Source organism: Protopterus annectens, chromosome 11.part0 (assembly GCF_019279795.1).
Source record: "Protopterus annectens isolate FY-2018-M chromosome 11.part0, PAN1.0, whole genome shotgun sequence".
Classification (NCBI taxonomy): Eukaryota; Metazoa; Chordata; order Ceratodontiformes; family Protopteridae; genus Protopterus; species Protopterus annectens.
The window spans coordinates 390,046,246-390,068,993 of NC_056745.1; the positions used below are offsets into that span (position 1 = coordinate 390,046,246).

Here is a 22,748-nt window from a genome sequence, read left to right on the forward strand (position 1 = left end):
AAAACCTATATAAAGGACTCAGAATCTATATATATAACAGACTTTACATTAGTATAAACCAGTAAAAATGCAGCATATCCAGCTTTCATAAAACGTATGGAATATATGTGTCAATTAATGTACAGCATGATGTGTATAACTGACAAGCAATAAAGGCATTAAAAACATTAAAAGCTTTAAGAGTTGACAACTATAAGAAAATAGCAGCAATAATTGAAAATTAGCAGCAATAAAAAGAAATAGCAGCCATAGAAAGCAGCAGAAAAGCAGCAAAAGAGGTACAACAATTAAAACATAGACAATAACCAAAAATTATTATAAACAGCAGTGTAAAGGAAATACATCCTAATTCATGATCTTTCTTCTTCTTCTTCTTTCGGCTTTTTCCCGGTTAGGGGTCGCCACAGCGGATCACCTTGTCCGCACATTGAATGGCAGTGGAGTTTTACAGTGTCGAGTTGCCAGCCCGGCGCCCAACCTTCCACAGAAGGCACACTCACACACACACCTAGGGCCAATTTAGAGTGTCCAATCCGCCTGCAGCATGTCTTTGGGATGTGGGAGGAAACCGGAGCACCCGGAGGAAACCCACACGACCACAGGGAGGACATGCAGACTCCGCACAGAAGGCACCCCAGCCGAGGATCGAACCGGAGAACCTCTTGCTGTGAGGCGGCAATGCTAACCACTGCACCACCATGGCCGCCCACATCCTAATTCATGATATGAAACTAAAATAAATGTATAAATAGATACTAATAAATAGATACTAATGATACTAATGTTTGTTCTTATGGAAATATATCTTCCTGACATTGTGTACCTAAATTCTAAATGTTAAACGTTTTTTTTTATTTTATTTTTTTTTTTTCATTCAATTTCTCTTTCAAAAACTTTCCACATTCCTTCTGCAGTTTTTCCACTGAATGCATCACTCTAATTAGTTTTACATAATGACTGCTTTGCTTCCATATAATCTGTTATTAATCTTCTGTACAATGGATAGATTTCAGTTTCGCAGACTTAACTAGCAACAAATGAACCTTTATAACCCTATGATCACCACATCAAACTTGACATGAAGTAACGGTAACTTCTTTAAGAACACAATGTCTAATACATTCCACCCCATGGTTTAAACAATCTATTTGCAATTGTTGTTCCTGAGCATACAGTGCAAATAATTTCCTTAGTAATGTTGTTGAATCAATATTATTCAGCCTGTTTCTGGTAAATTTAAGTCTCCAGCCATTACTACTCTTCCCTTCTGTGTTTCATGCAAGAAATGCATGGATTCTTTTACATTATTAGCACTTGACTTTTGTGGTTGATATACTCCAATTGTTACATGTTCCAGGGTTGCCTTTATTGTCACAGTTACACAATCTACAGTACTGGTGTTATCACTGAATATGTAATAATCACAGGTCTCATAACTATCTTTAATCCCCATCATAACATATCCACCTGATTTTTTGATAGAACGTCTTGTTACAGTAAAAACATTTATATCCTACCAGAACTAGTTTCCAGTCACTGTTCTTTAACCATTTTTCACAAACAATAACATCAATCTTGTGGGAACACAGCAAATTTTCAACCTTCATTATTAGTATTCCTAGCACTAAAAACAATCAGAGATGCATCAAATGTTGCTATTTGTGAACATTTTTGACCTGGCAAAAAATCCTGCCTTGTGTTTGTCAAATATTGCGAAATATCTACTGCCGACATTCTCATCCCTGATCTTGACAAGTGCACACCATCCTGTCTGAACACATGTGTGCCCCAAATTAGGCTCAGATGCTCTACATATTTACATTTTTTTTAAACAGGATATTTTTTCATGTAGGTATTTACCTAAAAAATCTTTTCATTCACGGTGACCTGACTGTCCTTTCTATACTGTGTATTGTCCTATCACCTGTCTAAGATATGCTATCTAAGAAGGTTGTAAGCCCCCTACTAACAGTCAGAGAGTCCTTGTGGATGAGATAATTTGTACCGACAAAACAAATCCGTATTTCCTTACAATAAGGTGTTCTAAGGCCTGTCTCACATACTCTTGTTTTGCTCCTAGCAAGCATGACGCTATTCGATGTTTATTATCTTCTTGGCAAATGTAAGTATCAGTTCCTCTACTAAATGAATCTTCAATTACAATAATATCATTTCTAACTAGATCTGAAGAATCTTCAACTTCTAATTCAGTAATATTTGCTCTATCAATTGTTACAAAGGAATGATCTTTATCACCATTAGTCTCATTAAGCCTACTGTTTTCATTGCTTATTACATTTGCAAGCATACAATTCTCAGCCACAGCTTCAGCCATGTAGTCAACTTATGTCTTTCTCTTTTTCTTACAGTAACATTCTTCAATCATTCTACTTTAATTTTGATTTCTTCCTTTTCACCTGTCTCTTGCCTCTTCTTTCTACCTTCCCTTTTGGAAAAATAATGCTTTTTTTCTGTAGACTAAAGGTTTTCTGATAGAAAAAAATATTATAATCCGTGTGTTACATAGCAAAATGCGTTGTCGCCTCAGAGTAAGATGTCCTGTTCGATTCTCAGCTAGAGCGTCTTCTGTGTGGAGACGTGTGAATGGGCGTACCTTCGTTGAAGGTTGTGCGTCAGGGCCAGCAACTCGGCACGTAAAAAATCTACTGCCAATCATTAGCGGACCGGAGTTCCGCTGTGGCGACCCCTAACCGGGAAAAGCTGAAAGACACAACATAGCAAAACAGTACCTTTTTTAGTATGTATTCTCTTTGCTTTACAAACATTTGTCAGTTTTTCCTTCTCTGTTATTTGTTGTGAACTTCTTCCTTTTTGCTACTTTTATTTCATACCATATGCTCTGGATCCTCAGACTGCTAAAAACTTATATCCAGAATTCCAAAGTTGTCAGTGGCATTATCTTGTTTCATACTGGTTGAGTGATCTTTACAGACAATAGACACTTACTTCCATAAATGTGTTCTATTTGCTCTTTGCTTAACATTATTTACCATATCAGTCCAATCATTAATATATGTAACAGTTCTCCAAATCTTGCCAATTGCACAAGTGCAAATGTCATCAGTAAGTCTACATTTACTAACAAAGGTAAGCAAATCATCCGCCTTTTGACATGAGGACCACACACCACCAGTGTTATCAAGTGTTTCTTTAAATATACATAGCATTTATTAGACTGTACAAGATATTTGTGCTTTAGCAAATCATTAGTGACATACTCATTTACGGAATCAATATTCATCTGCAAATGAATAAAAAAAATAAAGTTACCACAGAATTCAAAGAGAACTTAAATCAAATTCTATGAGAAAAATCACACAATTTACAACTAAATATTAAATTAAGTACAGTAAAGATGTTGCTCTGATTGTACAAATTGTGAAAGTCACTCAAAGCTGGAATTCCTTTACATCAAGTGTGAATACGAGCAGCAGCTCACTATCGCTTGCAGACATACCTCTTTTTAACAGTAAAGATCAGTAAATCACAAACCAGACAGTATTGTCTAGACAAGCTCTGGATTGTCCTCTCTGCAGTCTGTGAATTTATCGCTGACTAAACCCCTTGGGATGGCTAGAGTTTACCTGTCTAAAACCTATTCCGTTCTAACAACTAACTAGAAAATTAAAGGTAAAGCAAAATACAAATCAAAGTAAATCTTCTTGTCTAAAAGCTATCCATTCCTACCTACAAACAGTGAAAAACAGTGGTAAAACATAAAACATACATTGAAATAAAAACTTACTAAGCTACTGTACAGTCAATTACAAACCAACGCAGGATTTTTTTAGATAAGCTCTGGATTGTCCCGTCTGAAGTCTGTGTGAATTTGTAGATGACTAGGGTCCCTTGGAATGACTAGAGTTTGCCAGTGAAAATTAAAGGTAAAACAAAAAAAAAACTAAATATAAATTCAAATAAAAACGTCTCTTATCAAACTACTGCACAGTCCTATTGTATTGTCCTAGAAGAAATACCTCCAGACCTAACAGGGGGACCATGGGAAATCAGAATAGAGTACAGGGAGGTCTACTGGCAGTTGGTGCTAGAAGCCAACAGAATATCACCAGGCTTAAATGAAAATACATCCCTGTTACCCGTTTTAAAACTAAGAGCTGCTAGATTCTAGGACAATATTCTTATGGTTAAGGGACATATATACACCCCCTTACAGTTTATGTATAAGAATATGTATGTTTATCAACCTCTTGAGATACACAGAGTACACATAAATTCTTCAGAAAATGTGTTCAGCACATTTGCACTGATACATAATTTATTTATACTTCAGACCACTAGATGGCACCACCATTCATGGAAATAATACGTTTTAGGACATAGTACTTATTTAATGACATTTATACATATTTTTAAAGGCTTTTCTCAAAATTTATTTTATTGTTTTTTACAGACTGCATTATATCAATCAGATATATTTTATAATTCATTTATTAGTATTTTTTGTATTACTATTTGCATCCTTTATCTCCACAGTGGGTACTTGGGTAGCTTGAAAATGAATTTTAAGATTAACTTTTATTGGATTAATTGTTTTGGTGATGGGATTAGGGTATTTAAGAACAGAATTTGCAATGGCATTCTATACGATGAAGTCCTGGTGTTTAGACGAAAAAATGCAGTGATTTCATTAAGCATTATTAAAGGATTGTTTTTATAACTTTGGAAGTGGTGTCTCCTTTCATTTGGTGCCTCCAAGTGCCTCCTTTTTCAGTTTCAGTGGTTCCTACATATTATTTACATATAGTATCTATGAATAATATATAAGGCAATTATATTTTATTCACTTGTGGTATCAGACATAATTCATAGATGGTACTGTACATTATTCATAGATGATACCACACATATTCACAGACAATATATATATTATTCATAGACAGTACTGTACATTACTCACAGATGGTACAATATACTATTGGTACAATACATTATTCACAAATCGTATTAAATATTACTTACCGATGGTATAATATATTACTCTTAGATGGCACTATATGCTATTCACAGATGGTAGCATATACTACTTACAGATGGTACTACATATGGCTCACAGATGGCAAAATATATTATTCTTGAATGATACCTCATACTACTTTACAGATGACACTGTATATTTCTTCAAAGATGGCACATACTATTTATAGATTCACAGATGGCACTACATATTATTCACAACTTATCATTCAAAGATGGCACAAGACTAAAGGTGGATCCGGTGTGCACATAGCAGTGGAAAAATCCTGAGGTACAGAAAATGTCTTGTGCATGTGAAGTCACAGTATGTATGGGGCCAAGGTTTTAGTCAGTGCTTTGCCTTGTTCTAGCATGTCTCACCATTTGAGAAACTGGAACATTACTGGGTGAAGGAGTTGAGTCTTAACACTTAAAATGAATACCAGGGGGCTTTGTACTGGAATTACTTATTGTAACAACTTATTATATTTACTACAGTATCACATTGTGTTTTATGACATAGTTCTCTCTAGTCTCGCTTAACTGACCCTGAGGACATTTGTGGTCACTGGTGTACCATTAATCCTCCAATGATGTCTACTCTCAAGGAAAATCTAAGGTAATAAAATCTGCATTTTGTAGTGCGTAAATTCAGATATAACATACAGTTCAATTGTTTTAGTACTGTATTTTTACCATTCATTACACTTCTTAGACTTAATTTCATTTGTCATTTGCGAACATTAGCAGTTCCAGACTACATTCCTATTACATTTTTCCAAGCTGGTATTGGAATCATAAGCATCAAAATGAAACAAACCATGGGAAGGAAATGGTTAACTGAGGATATGGTAACGTTATTAGTGTATTTCTATTTTTACTTTTGTTCATAGGTTGGTACTAGGCTATCGGCCCTAGGGCCTATACAAGCCTAGCCATAACAATTCCCTGGTTATTTCTTTCCACAGTATTTATTTCCCTGGACCCCTGTCTGAACCAAGTTCAGAGGTTCTCCCGTTCGATTCTCAGCTGGAGTGCGGGGAGTGCCTTCTGTGTGGAGTCTGCATGTCCTCCCCACGGTTGGGTGGGCGTTCAAAAGACATGCGTAAATGGGCGTGCCTTCGTTGAAGTTTGAACGTCGAGCTGGCACCTCGGCGTTCATGAAAATCTACTGCCAATCATTAGCGGACCGGACTTCCACTGTGGCGACCCCTAACCAGGAAAAGCCAAAAGACAAACAACAACAACCTGTCTGAACCAAGTTCAGTTGAATTTAAAACGATTCTGGTAGCGTTTGCATTTAAAGAAATGAACTGACATCACTGTTTGCTAACATAAAAGGAGCTAATAACATGATACACTACTTTTCTGGGATGAATCCTCTGAATTTGACCTAACTGTTGACAGCTTCTTGTCTTTCGATTTACTTTGCACTGCACTGGACTAGTGCCTAGTTTTTAAAGTTTGTTGTGGAGTCGTAAGATAACGGATGCTTTATTTCTGTGAGCAACTGTAGCATTTTACAGGGCCAGATCCAGCACAAGGCAACCAAAGGCCTGATGCTAGCTGGAATGCTCCATAAAAGACAAAAAAAAAAAAAGACGATGAAACTAATTTTCCCACCCTTATCTCTCAACCCAGATTACCCAAGTCCACTTGGCTGCTTTGTTTTGAAATGAGACAGCTTTGATTTTATTTCTTTCACTGACTTGACAGAGAGAGAGAGAGAGACTTTCTTACAGGTTCACAGTTTCATAGGTAAGTACTAGGCTAGCTACCCTTGTGGAACATGTTAAGTCTAACCAATTTCCATTTTAAAGGTGCAAATCAAACTTTACTTTGTGTCTGTGAGATAAACACTAGCTCATCACAGCTGATAGAGACCAGTAGCAGCAAGCCTGCAGTAATGCAGTCTTTTTGGAAAAGCCAGAACCTCTCTGAACATGTTCTTGTGTTTAATGTTGGTCTGGGAAGTCACTATGCGGTGCTGTGTGAGTGAAACAGACACAGAGAGAATGGCTTTACAAAACATCCCTGATTTGGGCTCATATTTTAGTCTCCATCTTCCTAAAATGTTTCATTTTCTGATAAATCAATGAGTTTTACAATCAACCAATAATGTCCGTATCATTAGTTTTTACTGTTTAGAAAATAGATGTCAATACAAAACCTGTTAAACTATTAACTTTTTAAGTGAATTAGAGTTGTCTGCTTCTTATCAGGCTCTAATTTTTTCAGAATGACCAATTTTACACATCATATCTATGCCTTGCCACTTGATGCATTTGATTTTTAATCACCCACCTGCCCCGGCCCTAGTGTGTTTTTAAATTTGTGGCTTTTGAGGTGCCCACCCTTACTGTCTATTTGATTTTGGGAGCTCCTCCCAATCCTACCATACCTGCTCATACCACTGAGCACTAAAAGCTCAAACTGGGAAGGCCATCCCCTTAGACGGTTAAAGTTCAAGTTAGCCTCCGTTTCACATCATCTCACTCACTTAGTGTACAGTGCAACTCAAGACCATTAATTCATTTTTTTCCATCTTACTTTCAAGATCTGTAATATCTGGGACAATATTACTGATCATTAGAGAGTATATTAACTGCTTCATGGGAATCAGCTTAAAATTAGTCCTTCTGTTTTGCACTCAGTGAGATAAGGAGTAGAGGAACATTATTTCTTAACCTTCCAGAGATTACCAATCACTAGAAAGGCTAAGAAATGTTTCTTGGGATTAATGCTACTGCTTTGCTCCACGTGAGAGAAAGAGAAGAGGGGCATTAATTAGTGACGGTCTCTTGAGTGAGCAGTATGTATTGAACCTTATTGATTCTGACTGAGTTTTTGGTAAGAACCCTTTTGGGGCCTTTGAGCAGCTTGGCCATCTGTTGTAACAAGTTGCTATATGTACTAATCAGGGTATCTAATGAGTGGACCCTATAGCAAGTACAAACTCCCACCAATATCTGGGAACAATACTACTTCTCAGGAGGCAGCATGGATTAGTGTTACTGTTTTGAGAGAAGGAGCAAAGGATCACTGATGCCTAGCTAATTGCAGCTGCGGTGAGACCAGTACTAGTACCCAAGTACTAGTCAACAGGTGAACCACTATTATTCATACTTCTTGGTAGACCTAATTCTTTTTTTTCACTAATTACTACTACTATTATTCACAGATGACACCACATCCAGGAATATTTTAAGTGGGAGGGCAAGCAGGTATCAGTGTTGTAAAACAGTACTATGATCTCACTTAAGAGTATCACCTAAAATATTTCATCCGTAAATCTCTAGAGTCTGGAACAATAGACTCTCTCCAACACTGAAGTGCTGTGACAATCTCTAGTCTTCCACTCTCTGGCAACATGGCTCAGCAGTTTGCTCTCAGCCCATCTGTGGCCAGTGTGATCACATTAGGTGTTCTAAACCAGTGTAGCACATACCTTATGCTTGCCAACCATTCACTGCTTCTACAAGTTGATGGTACAATTTATGACTTGTGTAAATATTTAAAAATATGGAAGCAAACTTCTCATCAACCTATTATCGGTAAGCTTCATGCCTCCACAACATCACAATAATTACAACAGACCACTAAGCCTGTCACAAAAAGTTTGCCACAGCCTCCTGGAACATATTCCAAAACATTCCAGTCTCGGGCACACTAGAACATGTCATTTTACCGAGAGCTCATCAGCAAGTGCCGAGCGACTGAAGAAATTTGGATTAAACAACTTCGCCGACAGTGAAATATTCCTTTTTTTTCTCTACTGTTGTGCAACACTGGAGTAGGTATATTTACGTTTGGGTGTGTGGGGATGTCTCCCACATGACGGTTGCCCCCCCCACAAAAATGTACCTATTAGATACACCAAATGTTATTTCGGACATTTTTGTTTTTGACTGACTGGCACTCAATGAAACGGCTGTTGATCAATGAATCCTAGCTCACAAGGTCACACCTATTCCTTCTGCATATGATCATAATGTAAATCCACACAGCTCACCTAAGAGTCACCAGGACAGCAGACCCAAGCCAATATTGTCCACTAAGTCTGTTTCTGTTCAGGGAAATATTTAAGTCATAGATGACTCTAGTTAGGCATACAGAATCCACACTCACCAGAATGGACAAGAACAGGATGACTGTTAACTGTTTGCCTGGTATTAAGATCTGTGATGCCATAAGGGCCCTTAACAAGACATCTTTGACCTAGTGATTGCCCATATGGAGGTGAATGATCTGAGGCTCTGCACTCAGAGGGGCATGAAGAGACATGATGAAACTTACTATGCATGTGGCAGAGACATAAAAGACACTAGTCTTCAGCAGTATCTTGCCCTCACCTAGAATAACGCTTCGATACCAAGACAAGATAAAATAATTGGCTAAGTAGTTGGTATCCTTCTAAGGGGATCCAGTATGTGTCGGCCTGAGATGAGATGGTAGATAAGACTTTCTGTTTTGCCAGTGACGGCTTATACCTCTAATATCACAGCTTCTGTATACTGGTTAAATATTTGCTGCTCCAGTGCTTTTTATAAGAAAAGTGCCCCTACTGGACATTCCTACACAGCAAACTCCCATTCCAGTTCGGACAAAATCATGGTGGCACTATTCACATTAGGAGTCTAAATAGAAAGTTGCCTAAACTTAAGGCCCTCCTGCAATTCAAACACATTCATATTTGTGTAATTACTGAGACATGGTTTCAAAGCAGTGAAAGCAGTCCCGCTATACCCAGGGTTTAGTGCTTAGCATTCCTTCAGGTCCTTGAGTAACTGTAGCAGAGCTTCAGTGCTTAGCATTCCTTCAGGTCCTTGAGTAACTGTAGCAGAGCTTCAGTATTTGAGAAAAATACCATCACTTCACTTCAAATTACCCACAACCTTAACTTGGAGCTCCAGGAGATCCAAATCACCACTAACAAATCCAACCATTACTTTACTGCTAGCTACAATGTCACATTAATTTCCCCTCTAAAGATCATGGATATTACCTTAATACCACTAAAGGGGTTAAATATCAAACCAAATAACCAAACCAAAGCCCACATAGTCCTTGGCATAAAAACCACCAGTGGATTAAAAAAAAACCTAAAAATAAATATAAAACTCTCGTGTTACACATAAAATAAAGACTTTAATGTTAAGCTGTTTCATCCACAACACTCTGGAATTTCTCAGAAATTCAGGAATAAAGCTCCAGGAGCGGCCTTATGTCAACTATTGCCTTAGGCAAAAGGGCTCCACAGCACCCCTCCACACCACCTGGTGCCCCCATCTTGGTCTACTTACACCAAATAAATACCAGAAAAACACCCCTGCTAGAGCGGCGCCCTAGGCAGCCACCTAGTTGGCCTAAGCCTAAGGCCAGCTATGTAAACCTCTCTGGTGGAACTCCGTATTAATAAACTGTATAACAAAAGATGGCAAATCGTGAAATGTTGCAAAAAAATTCAATTTACTTATCTCAGGATCACAATGAAACATGCCAGCAAGGAACTTACTACTGGAAAGTGAAAAGCAGAGTACGAGCATAAGGTCACTACAGATACCAAAGGAAACTACAAATCTTTCTATAGTTATGTTAGGAAACTACGGAGCGATGTCCAGCAATGCAATCAGCTCATCTATAACATTATGTTAGGAAACTACGGAGCAATGTCCAACAATGCAATCAGCTCATCTATAATATTATGTTAGGAAACTAAGGAGCAATGTCCAGCAATGCAATCAGCTCATCTATAATATCACACATTCCAGTCCCAATGATACAGCCAATATATTAGGAGACAAATTAACGGCAAAATTTACCCCACCAACCTGTTGCCTCCAGTGTCCCTGAAAATTTACTTTCTCATAAAATCACCTGAGATCTGGTCTTCAAAAACCTGTCAAAGACAAAAGTAATACTTCCATAGGACCAGACTACATAGAAGGCTGCATTCTCAGTGCAAAGTATGCCCTGTCTGAGTCTCTACTTAATCTTTTCAGCTTCATTCTATATGCATGGGTTATGCCACTGTAACTTCCCTATGCAAGGTGGCCTCTCTACACATCCAGGCGATTAAAAGTCAGCCTCACCAGTAACAGTGTGCATCAAAGCAGAATCAGTTGATGCAGACATAGGTAATATAACAAACTGAGATCCCAATCACTTCAGTTTTGTGAATGGCAGTTTCTGTCTTCTGAACCTCTTTGGTTAAAGACGATGTGGACAGTCCAGACTACTTATTTCAATCTGGCCAAGGCTTCTGGCATGATCGCTCATACTTTTATTGCTAAAAATTGGATGCAGATTGGCTAGCTGACAGATCCCAGGCTGTAATATTTGCTGATACCTTCTCTGAATGTAAAACTCCAACTAGTGGGGTACCATAGGCATTAGTGTTGGACCGTCTCTCGTTTGGCATTTATTTTGCAGTCATCTAGTCCATTATCCCAGAAGTGTGGTTGACTAGCTTAATGACTGTAAGTGGGCAGTCTCATCTGCTCATCCACTGAAACTTAACAGCTTTAGCAAAGGCTGGAATATGCACATACCTGGACTATTGGAAAGAGTCTCAAGTCAAATGCAAAAAGTGCAGCATAGTAGCATTAAGTAACAAAGTTGTTGCCACCTCATGTGTTTGAAATGGTACTCCTTTTCAGACAGACAGTTATAAGAGACATGGGTACTTATGCTGACAACTCTCTGTTTCCACCATAGTCATGAAATTATTCTATCTGGCTCAGTTAATTTCCAAAGGAATGTTTAAGATATAAAGAAGTCATCTTGCCACTGTATTGTTCTCTTATCGGACCTAACACCGAACATAATGTCCCTTTTGGTACATATAAATTAAAGCATATTGCTCAACTAGAAAAGCCCCAAAAGTACCTTACCAAGGAAATTAAAGGTCTTCATTTTTTCAAATATCCTGACAGACTAGTACAACTCTCATTATACTCAGTAACCTGCAGTCTTTTCCAAGGTGACCTTTGTTTTGCTTTTCGAGCCATGAAAAGCCAAATCCTATTTGACCTTCTCTTTCTTTGCAAAACTACTGGCTCTAAGAACACCCACACTAAGGACTTAAACCTACACCAACAAATGAACACAAACCAGAGAAATAGATTCCCAACCAAATGTATTCCCAGTCTATGAAATAAGGTAATACTACAGGTCAAGCAAAGTACTGCTTTGACTGGCTTTAGGACTAGTCTGGATGATTGGAAGGGTGGACACAAATGTACACCTGGGTTGACATGTGCAGCCTGGCTCAATTTTGGCACTATAAAGTGGCTGAAAAGGGAGGCATAAACGTTTAAGCATGTCTAGTTAAAGATGTATATGACCAGGCATCTTATGACTCCCATGATCACTTGCATAGTATTGCTTCTACACTAACTTCTTCATATTCTTATCAATCTCTGTGGATTGCAAGCAGTCAATAATGTCAGTCATTAGAGTTACATAGTTTACAATGCTTAGAAAATGCATGACCATGCAAAAACTGGTGTTTTATAAACTTTTTAAGTGATTTACAGTTGTCTGGTACTTAAGGTTGTAAGCAACAAGTGCTTGCTAGTAGTCAAAAGTAGAGGGTTTGAGTCTTTCCACCTCCACTTGCCTACTGTGTGACACTGAACAATTCATTTAACCAGACAGTGCTCCCGGGTGACCCTTGAAATGAGACATTTTATCCAGTCAGCTTACCTGGTTAAACAAAATAAAAAATATATATTTAAAATGAGTCTTTTTTTGGACCTTTGGTCCTCATTATTTTCAGCTTTGTTCAGTATTCTTTAGCAAAGAAGTTGGGAGATATATTAGTCTGTTCTTAAAAAAATGTGGCTTACTGGCAAATAGTTGTAGAATGCAGTCCCTAAAGAATGAGAGGCATAAGAAGTTAAGACTTAACATCCTTCAGGAAACGCTTGTTATTTTAGCAATTTTGTAAGCAAATAAGAGTAATATTTAAACTATACTCCTGACTTTGGGTCTCTGCCTCTGATTCTTGAGCTAAGATGTTGAGGGATCAGAGGGGAGATGCAGTGGATTGCAATATATGGTTCTGTTAGCAGCAAACTGGATACACGCCTGGGCCACTATTCATGTACTTAATCATTCACTTGATCCCAAACAGATATCTGAGGTGTAGAGCAAGTCAAGTGGTTGTAATTAATGGTTTTGTGTGTGTGTGTGTGTGTGTGTGTGTGTGTGTGTGTGTGTGGGCAGACAGCAAAACTATCAAATGCTATGATTCTTCCTTATAAAAGTGGTCTGTTCCTCAAAGTTTGTAGCTTTCTGGTAAATTGTTATGGACTGCAGTCACTAATTATGACAAACATGGGAGTTTCATACTTTATGACCATCAGAAAATAATTGCTAATCCAAAACTTATTATATGATAAACGTTTTATGTATGTAAGAGCAATACTTTCTTCCTAACGTTTTACCTTTGTCTCTTGGGAGCGCATGGGGGTACAATGGTTTGCACTGCACGGTTCTCATAGCAGTGAGCTGAAACACATTTTTAAGTTTGTTATTTACGGATTTGCTCAGTCATTTGATTTTCAGAAAACATATAAAGTGTACAGTTATGAAAGGAAATGAAAAAAGAAGTTATGTACTTACCATAACGTTCCATGTGAGTTGTTCATCTTGCCTTCATTCTTACAGATGGGTTCGGAGCCGATCCTCAGCTCCGAGTCAGCCTACTACAAAGCTCTAGGTCTTCAGATAGCTCGAGGCCAAGTCCCTATCCCATGATGCACCTAGAGTTACCTCAGACATTATTTGCTGCATATAATAATACCATATGTCATTCTATCTCTCCATAAGAGAAAGCTATAGAAGGGTTGAGCAACCAGAAAGAATCCAGCATCTCGGTTTTTGAAAAACCCTGGAGGGGTTACGAGGGTGGGAAGTAAGAATGAAGGCGAGTTGAACAACTCACATGGAACGTTACTAAGTACATAATTTCTTTACGTGAAGTTGTTCTATCTCACCGTTCATTCTTAGAGATGGGTAGCGTCCCAAGCACCATCTATCTCAAGTGGCTCACGGGAGTATGTTTTTCAGGACAGTAGACCCAAAGGAGGCCCTGTCAACTTTGTAATGAGTGATAAAGGTATGAGGTCTTGACCAAGTGGCTGCTGCACAAATGTTATCTATAGGAAGTCTGGCAGAAAAGGCAGAGGATGTGGACACTGCTCTGGTAGAGTGAGCCTTAATTTTATGTTGTAAGGGCATATTAGCAGCTGAATATGCAAAAGTGATACAACTGGATAACCACTTAGAGTTGTTTTAGCCACTGGCATACCTTTTCTAGAGTCTGAAAAAGAAACGAAAAGCTGTTCAGATTTTCTAAAATCTTTTGTTCTATCCAAATAAAATCTGAGCTATCTATAAACATCAGGTTTGTGCAGCATATATTCTAAATTGTTGGAGTGATTGGGAAAGAAAACTGGCAAATCAATAATTTGATTAAGATTAGCTTCAGTGCAAACTTTAGGCAAAAAGGAGGGGTTAGTTCGAAGTGAGAGACTATCAGCATGGTAAATCAAATAAGGAGGCTTAATGGACAAGGCTTGAAGCTCTGACACTCTGCGGGCAGAACTGATAGCTACTAAAATGATAGTCTTCCATGACAAAAATCTGAGGTCACGTGAGGAGGCTGGTTTGAATGGAAGAAGAATAATGCGAGAAAGCAAAAAATTTAGATTCCATGGGGTATAGGGAGATTTCACAGGTGGTCTGAGATGAAAGGTCCCTTTGAGAAAAGCTTTGGATAGTTTGTGTGACAATGTTCAACCTTCCAAATCCAGGGTGGGAATTAGAAATGGCAGCAAGTTGAACACAAACTGTTGTGCTGCTGCTCCTTTGTTGAAAATCAGTCAATAACTCTAAAATGGAGGCCATAGGGGCTTGGGTAGGGATCAATATTGTTTTGAGAGGCCCATATAGAATTTTTTCCATTTGCTAAGGTATAGCTCCCTCGTAGAGGATTTATGAGAGGATATGAGAATTTGCTTTGTCTCATTAGAAAGGTTATGGAACCTAGTTATGATGGAACTGGAGTAGCCAAGGTGTCAGTTTCAGGGACTGAAGAGAGGGATGAAGTTCCCCCTAAGAGTGTGTCAGAAGATCTGGAACTGGGTCCAGAATCCAAGGGTCCTCCAAAAGATGAAGTCGAAGGAAGGGGAACCAAACATGATGAGGCCGGTGAGGGGCTATTAGAATGATGGACCTTCCCAGGGCTTTTGCTTTCTGTAGTACCTTGGGTATCAATGGGATTGGTGGGAATGCATAGATGGGACCCGGAGGCCAATCGTGTACTAGTGCATCCCTTGGGGCTTCTCCCGAAGGGGGAATCAGGGCAAAGTAGTTTCTGCATTTCGTGTTCATGTGGCTGGCGAAAAGATCGCAGCAAGGCTGGCCCCACCTGTGGAATATCCTGTCCGCTATTTCTTTCTTGAGGGACCACTCGTGAGGCAACAGAACTGCTCTGCTCAGCTTGTCTGCTATCACGCTGGATTTCCCCGGGATGTGCGTTGCTAACAGAAAGCGCTGGGTGGATATAGCCCACTGCCATACTCTTAGGGCCTTGCGACAAAGAGGGCAGGACCTGATTCCTCCTTGTTTGTTCAAGTACCAGACATGTCTGTCTGAATCGCAACTGTACCCAGAGGAAGAGAGTCCTGGAAGTACTGTAATGCTAAAAGTACTGCTCTTATCTCTAGGACATTGATATGCACATGTGTCTCTTGATCAGTCAATGTGACTTGGGCTGTTCTTCCCTGAAAATGCCCCCCCCCCAGCCTATCAGGGAAGCGTCCGTGGTCACTGTGGCAGTTGGTGAGGGTAGGACAAAGGGACGACCTACTGTGTCATGAAGAGAGGTCAACCACCACTGAAGATCCTTTTTGCATGAGTTTATGATCATTATAAGGTGAGGCATTGAGAGCTCTTGGTAAGACCATTGAGTGAACAACAGCCAATGGAGAATCCGCATATGCATGCGACCAAGCGGTATGGCCAATATTGCAGCTGCCATCATGCCTAACAATTTTAGCACTTCCGATGCTGGAGCCTTGTTTTTGGAATATTAGATTGCGGACCTGCTGACGGAGTAGTAAGACTCTTTCTACTGGAAGTCTCAACGTGGTGGTGGTGGTGTCCAATTCTGCTCTGATAAAAACAGTATGTTGCGATGGCGACATGGCAGATTTTTATGAGTTTATTGTAATGACCAGCTGACTGCAGAGTGAAAGAGTGGTGTCCCTGGCTTGAATGAGTTGATGCCTGGTGGTGGCGGTGAGGAGTCAATCATCTAGGTACGGAAACACCTGGAATCCTAAATGTCTCAGGTGAGCCATGACCACTGCCATGCATTTGGTGAACACTCTGGGGTCTGTAGTGAGATCAAAGAGCAAGGCTCGAAACTGGTAATGATTGGCTCCCAGCCGGAAGCGCAGATGATCCCTGGATGTTCTGGCCAGTTTTATGTGGTAGTACGCATCTTGGAGATCTATAGAGCACATCCAATTGTCTTTCCCTAAAAAGGGAAGTATCGACTGAAGAGTGACCATCCGAAACTTCTCTTTCTTGACAGATTTGTTTAGTCTGCTGAGGTCCAATATAGGTCTCCAGTCTCCTGTCTTTTTTAGAACTAAAAAGAATCTTGAGTAAGTTTCAGATCCTATCTGGTCTGCTGGGACTGGTTGGATGACTGTTTTTGTTAGCAACGATCGGACCTCTATTGTTGCCTGTTCCCTGTAACTGGGTGGAACATCCAGGAATGTTCTTGTCAGTGGAGGGGATGTGGCAAAAGGAATGAAGTATCCTCTGAAAATTACACTTTGTACCTAGTTGTCATTTACTTTGAGGGAGGCATCTGGATACAAAGATAAGTGACCTCCGACTACCTCCAGAGTAGGACAGTCGGGCCTCCTTTCAGGAGCACTGGTAGGGCTTCCCAAAAAGTGATCTCTGTCACCCTGGTTTTGCAAATCCCCTCTGCCGCAAGGACAGCATCTTCCATTATAGCTCCCTCCTCTGCCCCTGGAGGGGAGTTCACCACGTGTCCTGAAAGACTCCTTGGGATTTTCGGAACCACATCTTTTCTCCCCTTTGACCCTTGGGTTAAAGTTGGGTGGGGGTGGAAAAATGGACTCTGATGGCAGACAGAGTCTTTCCTTCCTGCTCACACCTGATCAAAGTTTCCTTAACTTTGGGCCCCAAAAAGGGACAAGCCATCAAAAGTGGTATTTACAAAGGATGACTTGAAGGGCTCCACGAAGGAACACAAGTGCATCCAGGAGTGTCTCCTAAGAGCAATTCCTGTACCCGCTGCCCTGCTCGTTCCATCAGCTGCATACGAAATGAGGCACATGGATGAGTTAACTATGGAGTTGAGGGTAGTAAGCTGGAAGGCAACTTTATCTGAAGCTCCTGCAGCTACTGTACCCTGAAGAGCATCTCCCAGCTCTTTAAGGAGATCTTTTTGCAGTCTAGTAAAATGGGTTAGATAGTTGAGCGAACGCAGCACAAAAGTCGCTGAACTGTAAGTGCGCTTCCCATATCTATCCATGATCCTAGAATCTCTGTTAGGAGGATGGATAAAAGAGGAAGCTTCTGAAATTTCCTTTTTGGTGGCTGCCGCCACCACCACCATGGCATCAACTAGCACACCCTTGGTCAGAAAAGATTTGTCTTGGGGAGCAGAGATAAATTTATTAGGCCTCCTGGGGACAAGCTCCATGGTGTCCGGAGACTCCTACACCCTTCGTGAGACCAGCTGCATAAGCTCATCGAAGGGTAGAGACACCCAAGAGGTGGAGGGCTGAGACCCGAAAGCCTTCAGGAGAACTGACTCGTCTTCAGTAGGGTTGGTGGACTGCCAGTCACGCCTCTGTCTAAGGATTTCTAGTATCTCAGCAAATGAGATATCCTCAGAGGGGGACCGTGGGGACCCTTCTGATTCATCCAAGTCGGTATCAGATGTCAGGAACTCCTGTGGGGAAGTCTAGATGCTTCCTCTTACAGGTTCTCTTCCTGGAAGCCTCATCAGTGGGGGCTTCTGGTGAGGTCTTGGAGGTGCAGGGGCCACCCAATGGGGCTTCCTGAGGCTCTGGGTCTCTATGCTTGGCAAGGATCTGTGAAGCAGAAGCAGACACAGGTGCTTTAGGGAAGGAGAAAGCCGGACCTGAAGTCGAAGATGTCTTAGGAGACATAACTCTCCTCATGGCTTCGAAGGCATCTCTGCTCCGATGTGAAGGGACTGACAGATCAGAGGATACAGTGGATACCCCCAGCAGGGGGACAGTGGGCTCCGAGCCAGAGGTAGGAGCCGGGCTCATCCGAGCCAAACCCCCGAGAGGCAGCATTGGAACCCACAAGTCGGTCCGACTATCCTCCCCGGACCCGACCAGAGAATGTCTGCTCCTAGATTCCTCGATCGGCGCCGAGGACGTCAGAGTAAATGGAGCCAAAGACAGTGGAGCAAGAGTCGGCTCCGAAGGCTCCACTATCAACAAGTCTGACTCCTCCGGCTCCGAAGGACTGGTATTAGCTCAGAGGAGGAAGAGTAGTCGCTGGTAAAAGGGTCTTCAGTTTCGAAGCCGCGTGGATCGGAGCCGATAAGAATTTAGCAAAGACCAGTGCCTGTAAAAGCTTCTGCACCACACGATCCACATCCAAATAGAAAAGGCTAATCGAAGACAGAGATGAGTGGGTAGAAGGTGGTACAGACTGTAATAATGGAGATTTAGGTACTGCGAATATCTGTTCCAAAACTAGGGACCGGCTCCGAAAGGATAAGACAGTCAGCTCTGAGGTCTGTGGAGCCGACATCGAAAACTTTTTTGATTTTTTTCCTCAAATGTAGAAGTCTTGGAAGACGTTGAGGACTTACTGGATCCATCTTGGTCGCTCAAAGCCTTCTGGAAAGAAGGTTTAAGTAAACCTCTGTCTATCAATTTTCTCTTTCTCTCCTGGAGAACCCTAGAAGAGAAAGAATGACATATGGAGCAGCTTTCCTGGAGACGCAATGCTTCTAAACAATAAACACAATTTACGTGACTGTCAGTGACAGACATCTTCTGCCCACATTTAGGACATTTTTTAAACCCTGACTTAGGGTGTTTTTCTTTATCATCAGCCATTTCAAAATGCACAATGTTGGTAGGGTGCTGTAAAAAAAACAGACACACCCAACAACAATTCAACAACAACAACAACAACAAACCTTCCTAAAAAAACAGGCTAAATATTAATCAGCAAGCACACAAACACACACACACACAACTATTTGTTTAAATGGTAAATATAAACAAGTTGTGACAGAAGTCACTATATAACTGCACACAAATACAAAATAGCTACTAATGCACACACTTTTATCTAAATACTAAGTTGTGACAGAAAGGTCACCTTTTTAACTCTAAAACTAATCTAAAGCTGTTAGCACACAACTAATTTAAACATTAACAAGGCCTAAATAAAATGATGCCAAGAGAGCTAAATACTAGATAAGAGCACACCAAGGGAAGGGAACTACACAAAGGCTATAACAGCTTATCTAAATATCTAAGTATCTAAGATAGAAACAGAATTTTTTTATCAAATATTTTCAATAAAGAAAGGTTTCACTGGCCCGAGCTAGCAAGAACCTCCGATCTACTGCAGCGGCAAATTAGATCTAGGGTAACTCTAGGTGCATCATGGGATAGGGACTTGGCCTCGAGCTATCTGAAGACCACAAGCTTTGTAGTAGGCCAACTCAGAGCCGAGGATCAGCTCCGAACCTATCTGTAAGAATGAACAGCGAGGCAGAATAACTTCACATTTAATGGTTCCACCTATCTATATCTCTAACTGTGTTTATGTGTAAGTGTGTGTCTATAAATACTTGGCTCCTGCATCACTGAGTAGTTATGCTGTAAAGGAAGTAATTAATTATATTAAACAGGAGCATCATTGTATGAGCCATGTTGTTTGAGTACAAGCCTTTGTTTCCTTGTTTTTTTTTTTCTTTTTTGACTGCTGACAGTTTATTATACAGCTGTGAATAAATGGTGCAGCACAAAGCCTATGAGAGTTGTTTTCTGAAGGCAGTGAGTGTAAACTGTACTGTGGCCTGTCTGACACTTGATGAAGATGAGTAAGACTATGAGCGGTTAATCAGCTGTTTTCTGTAGCACAGGACTTGAGTCCCTCAGCCTTTGTCTACTCTGTGACTGACTGAGTCACTTTACCAGACAGTGCTCCAAAGCTGCTCCTGAAAAGGGATACCTTTGCTCAGAGGGCCACCCCAGCCTGTTAAGAAATGCATTACCATACTGTCCTTTGACTTCTAGCACCCTTCAAATACCTGCTAAATAATGCTTCACTGTGTGCTTTTTGACTATGAATTCCAGTATGCTTAACAGGCCATTAATGTGAATTTCAAGGGAAGAAAAGATTACGTTTGCTCATGCTAAATCTGTTTTCAATGTGAGAGTTTTTAGTTTTCTTTAGCAAATGTGTGTCAGTGTTTCTGTTGAAAATTTTTAAATAAAAGTTTTAAATTAAATCGAAATCTCTGTGATCCCTATAATAGTAAAAAATACCGTGCAAACGAACAGGTTTGAATAGTGTTTTATGGTTAATTGGGAAACAGACACAGAAATAATGACATTTAGACACAGCTTCCATTACCCTGCCTACGGGTCTCATTTCACCATGATCCAGCTCTATTTTATCATGGAAATAAATGTATATATGGACCAATTACCTCATGGCATAGGATTCTGCTTCTGTATAACATATAGCAGTGGCTATGACTGCTGCCTGTTATACTGATTATTGCTTTTTTTCCCTCCCTTTGTTACATCATGTATGTACTCTTAACACACTGAGTCCACATGTTCTTGCAGTTTTGTTTTTAACCAATTAAAATCATTAGTCACAACTGCCTCTTTTAAGAGGTAAGCTGGGAGCCCTATCTAGTTAAATGACTTGCTCAGAGTCACACATTAAACAAAGGAAGACGCACAATGAAACTCATTAATCTCTCATAACTTTATCACTCTACACCAAACTATGTGACATGACTAGATGTATAACAAATGAGATCACGCTTTTTAAAGGGTCTGCGCCTTACTATGAATCTGCTGGTTAATAAAATTAAACAAACAATACACATATGAATGTATATACTGAGTGTCTTCACCCAGGACATGGATTTACAGTTCTCAAAAATGAAATTCCATTTTTGGGAGATCATATCATATTCAGAGTCACACAGTAAACAAACGTTGACAGTATTATAAACAATACATTTAAAAAGAAATAAAACGGGTAGTGACAGAGTACTCTAGCCTAAAATGCAAAATTCCATTAAAAGCTGTGCTTCTTTTTCTATACTCGGACGGTCCAGACTTGGGATTTACTAGTATTTATTCAGGAAAATGGAAAACCAATGTCCAAAGGTCATCATTTGTGACTGACAATTAGAATAGCTTCTAAACCAAATATTGTTGGCTACAATGATCCAAAATGAACTTAACTCTCTAAGGTTTACTACTATGACTTGAGTCACCTGTTGAAACATCCATACAGGATTACTTTTACTGCTTTTTCTAATGTGCTACAGCAGTCACACTTACCACAAATTCTAAACAGTAACTTACCTCTACATGTACAGTAGCTGGGGATGGCTGATGTTCTTGTTCCAATACATCTATGGAGGACTCTGTTGCAGCTGCAGGTTGATCAGATGTGCCAGCACAGGATGGGTCTAACAAGAGAACATCTGACTCATCAGCAGAAGGCTGCAATGTCGTTGAGGCTTGTTCTGACACATCTGTAGAGGACTCTGCCGGAGGTGGAGCTTGCTCTGATCCATCAGGGGTGGGCTGATCTGAAGATGGAGCCTGTTCTGAGGTTGTACTGGAATGCAAATCTGGAGGTGGGGCTGGTACTGATAGATCAGTGGAAGGCTGAACTGGAGGTGTGGCCTGCTCTGATGAATCACTGGAAGACTGGGTTGGAGGTAAATTTGAACATATTTCTTCACTGGAACACAGATCTAGAGGCACAGTTTGAATAAAGATGCTTTCATTGCAGTCTTCTGTTTCAGAAAACAAAAACAAACAAACAAAAAAAAGAAACGAAAAAAGGCACGTCAGCTGATAAACAGAACAGTTTGTTATATGTATTTATCCTGTGCTCTTCCTAATTTATAAATACACTGTCCTTCCCAGTTTATAAGCACACTCTCACTGCTAAGCACACATCCCATTTCCGGAAAAATCTGTTTTACTGTGTCTATACTCATAATGCAAATGTGTAAACAAATAGTACAGTTGTGTACCTACCATAAACGTAGATGTTCGAGTGTATTCACTGTTGCAGTCATTACACTTGGGTTATCCTGCTGGCAGGCTACCCGCAGTCGGCCTGAATTCAAACGTCTAGGTCCAGCATCGGTTGCTGTTGCCTCTTCTCTGATGTCAGTGTGTCAGGGGTATAAAAGATGCAGCCAACGCCACTTTCTTCAGTTTTTCTTGCCCCAGATGTCAGGTGCCCCCAAAGTGGAAGGCTGAAAATTATGCCAATAAGTATGTATGCACAAAAATAACATTTCCTTCATCTACAAGCAAATACACCACATAAGTTGTATAGGATAGAGAAGTACAGATAAGTCCCAGCAAAGAAAAAAGGGGGATGGTGGGTGGGTAACCTGGACTGCAACAGTGAATACACTCGAACATCTA

At 40.2% G+C, this 22,748-nt stretch overlaps 1 protein-coding gene across 2 annotated transcripts in view; it reads right to left on the minus strand.

The window, feature by feature from the left end:
* The window catches only part of GOLGB1 (golgin B1), a 1,744,011-nt gene that overhangs the window by 430,593 nt on the left and 1,290,670 nt on the right, over nt 1–22,748 (minus strand). For both annotated transcript variants that reach the window (XM_044087881.1, XM_044087880.1), the window contains exon 15: nt 21,663–22,102. In XM_044087881.1, the coding sequence (XP_043943816.1) occupies nt 21,663–22,102 (440 nt within the window). The remainder of the gene's footprint in view (nt 1–21,662; nt 22,103–22,748) is intronic.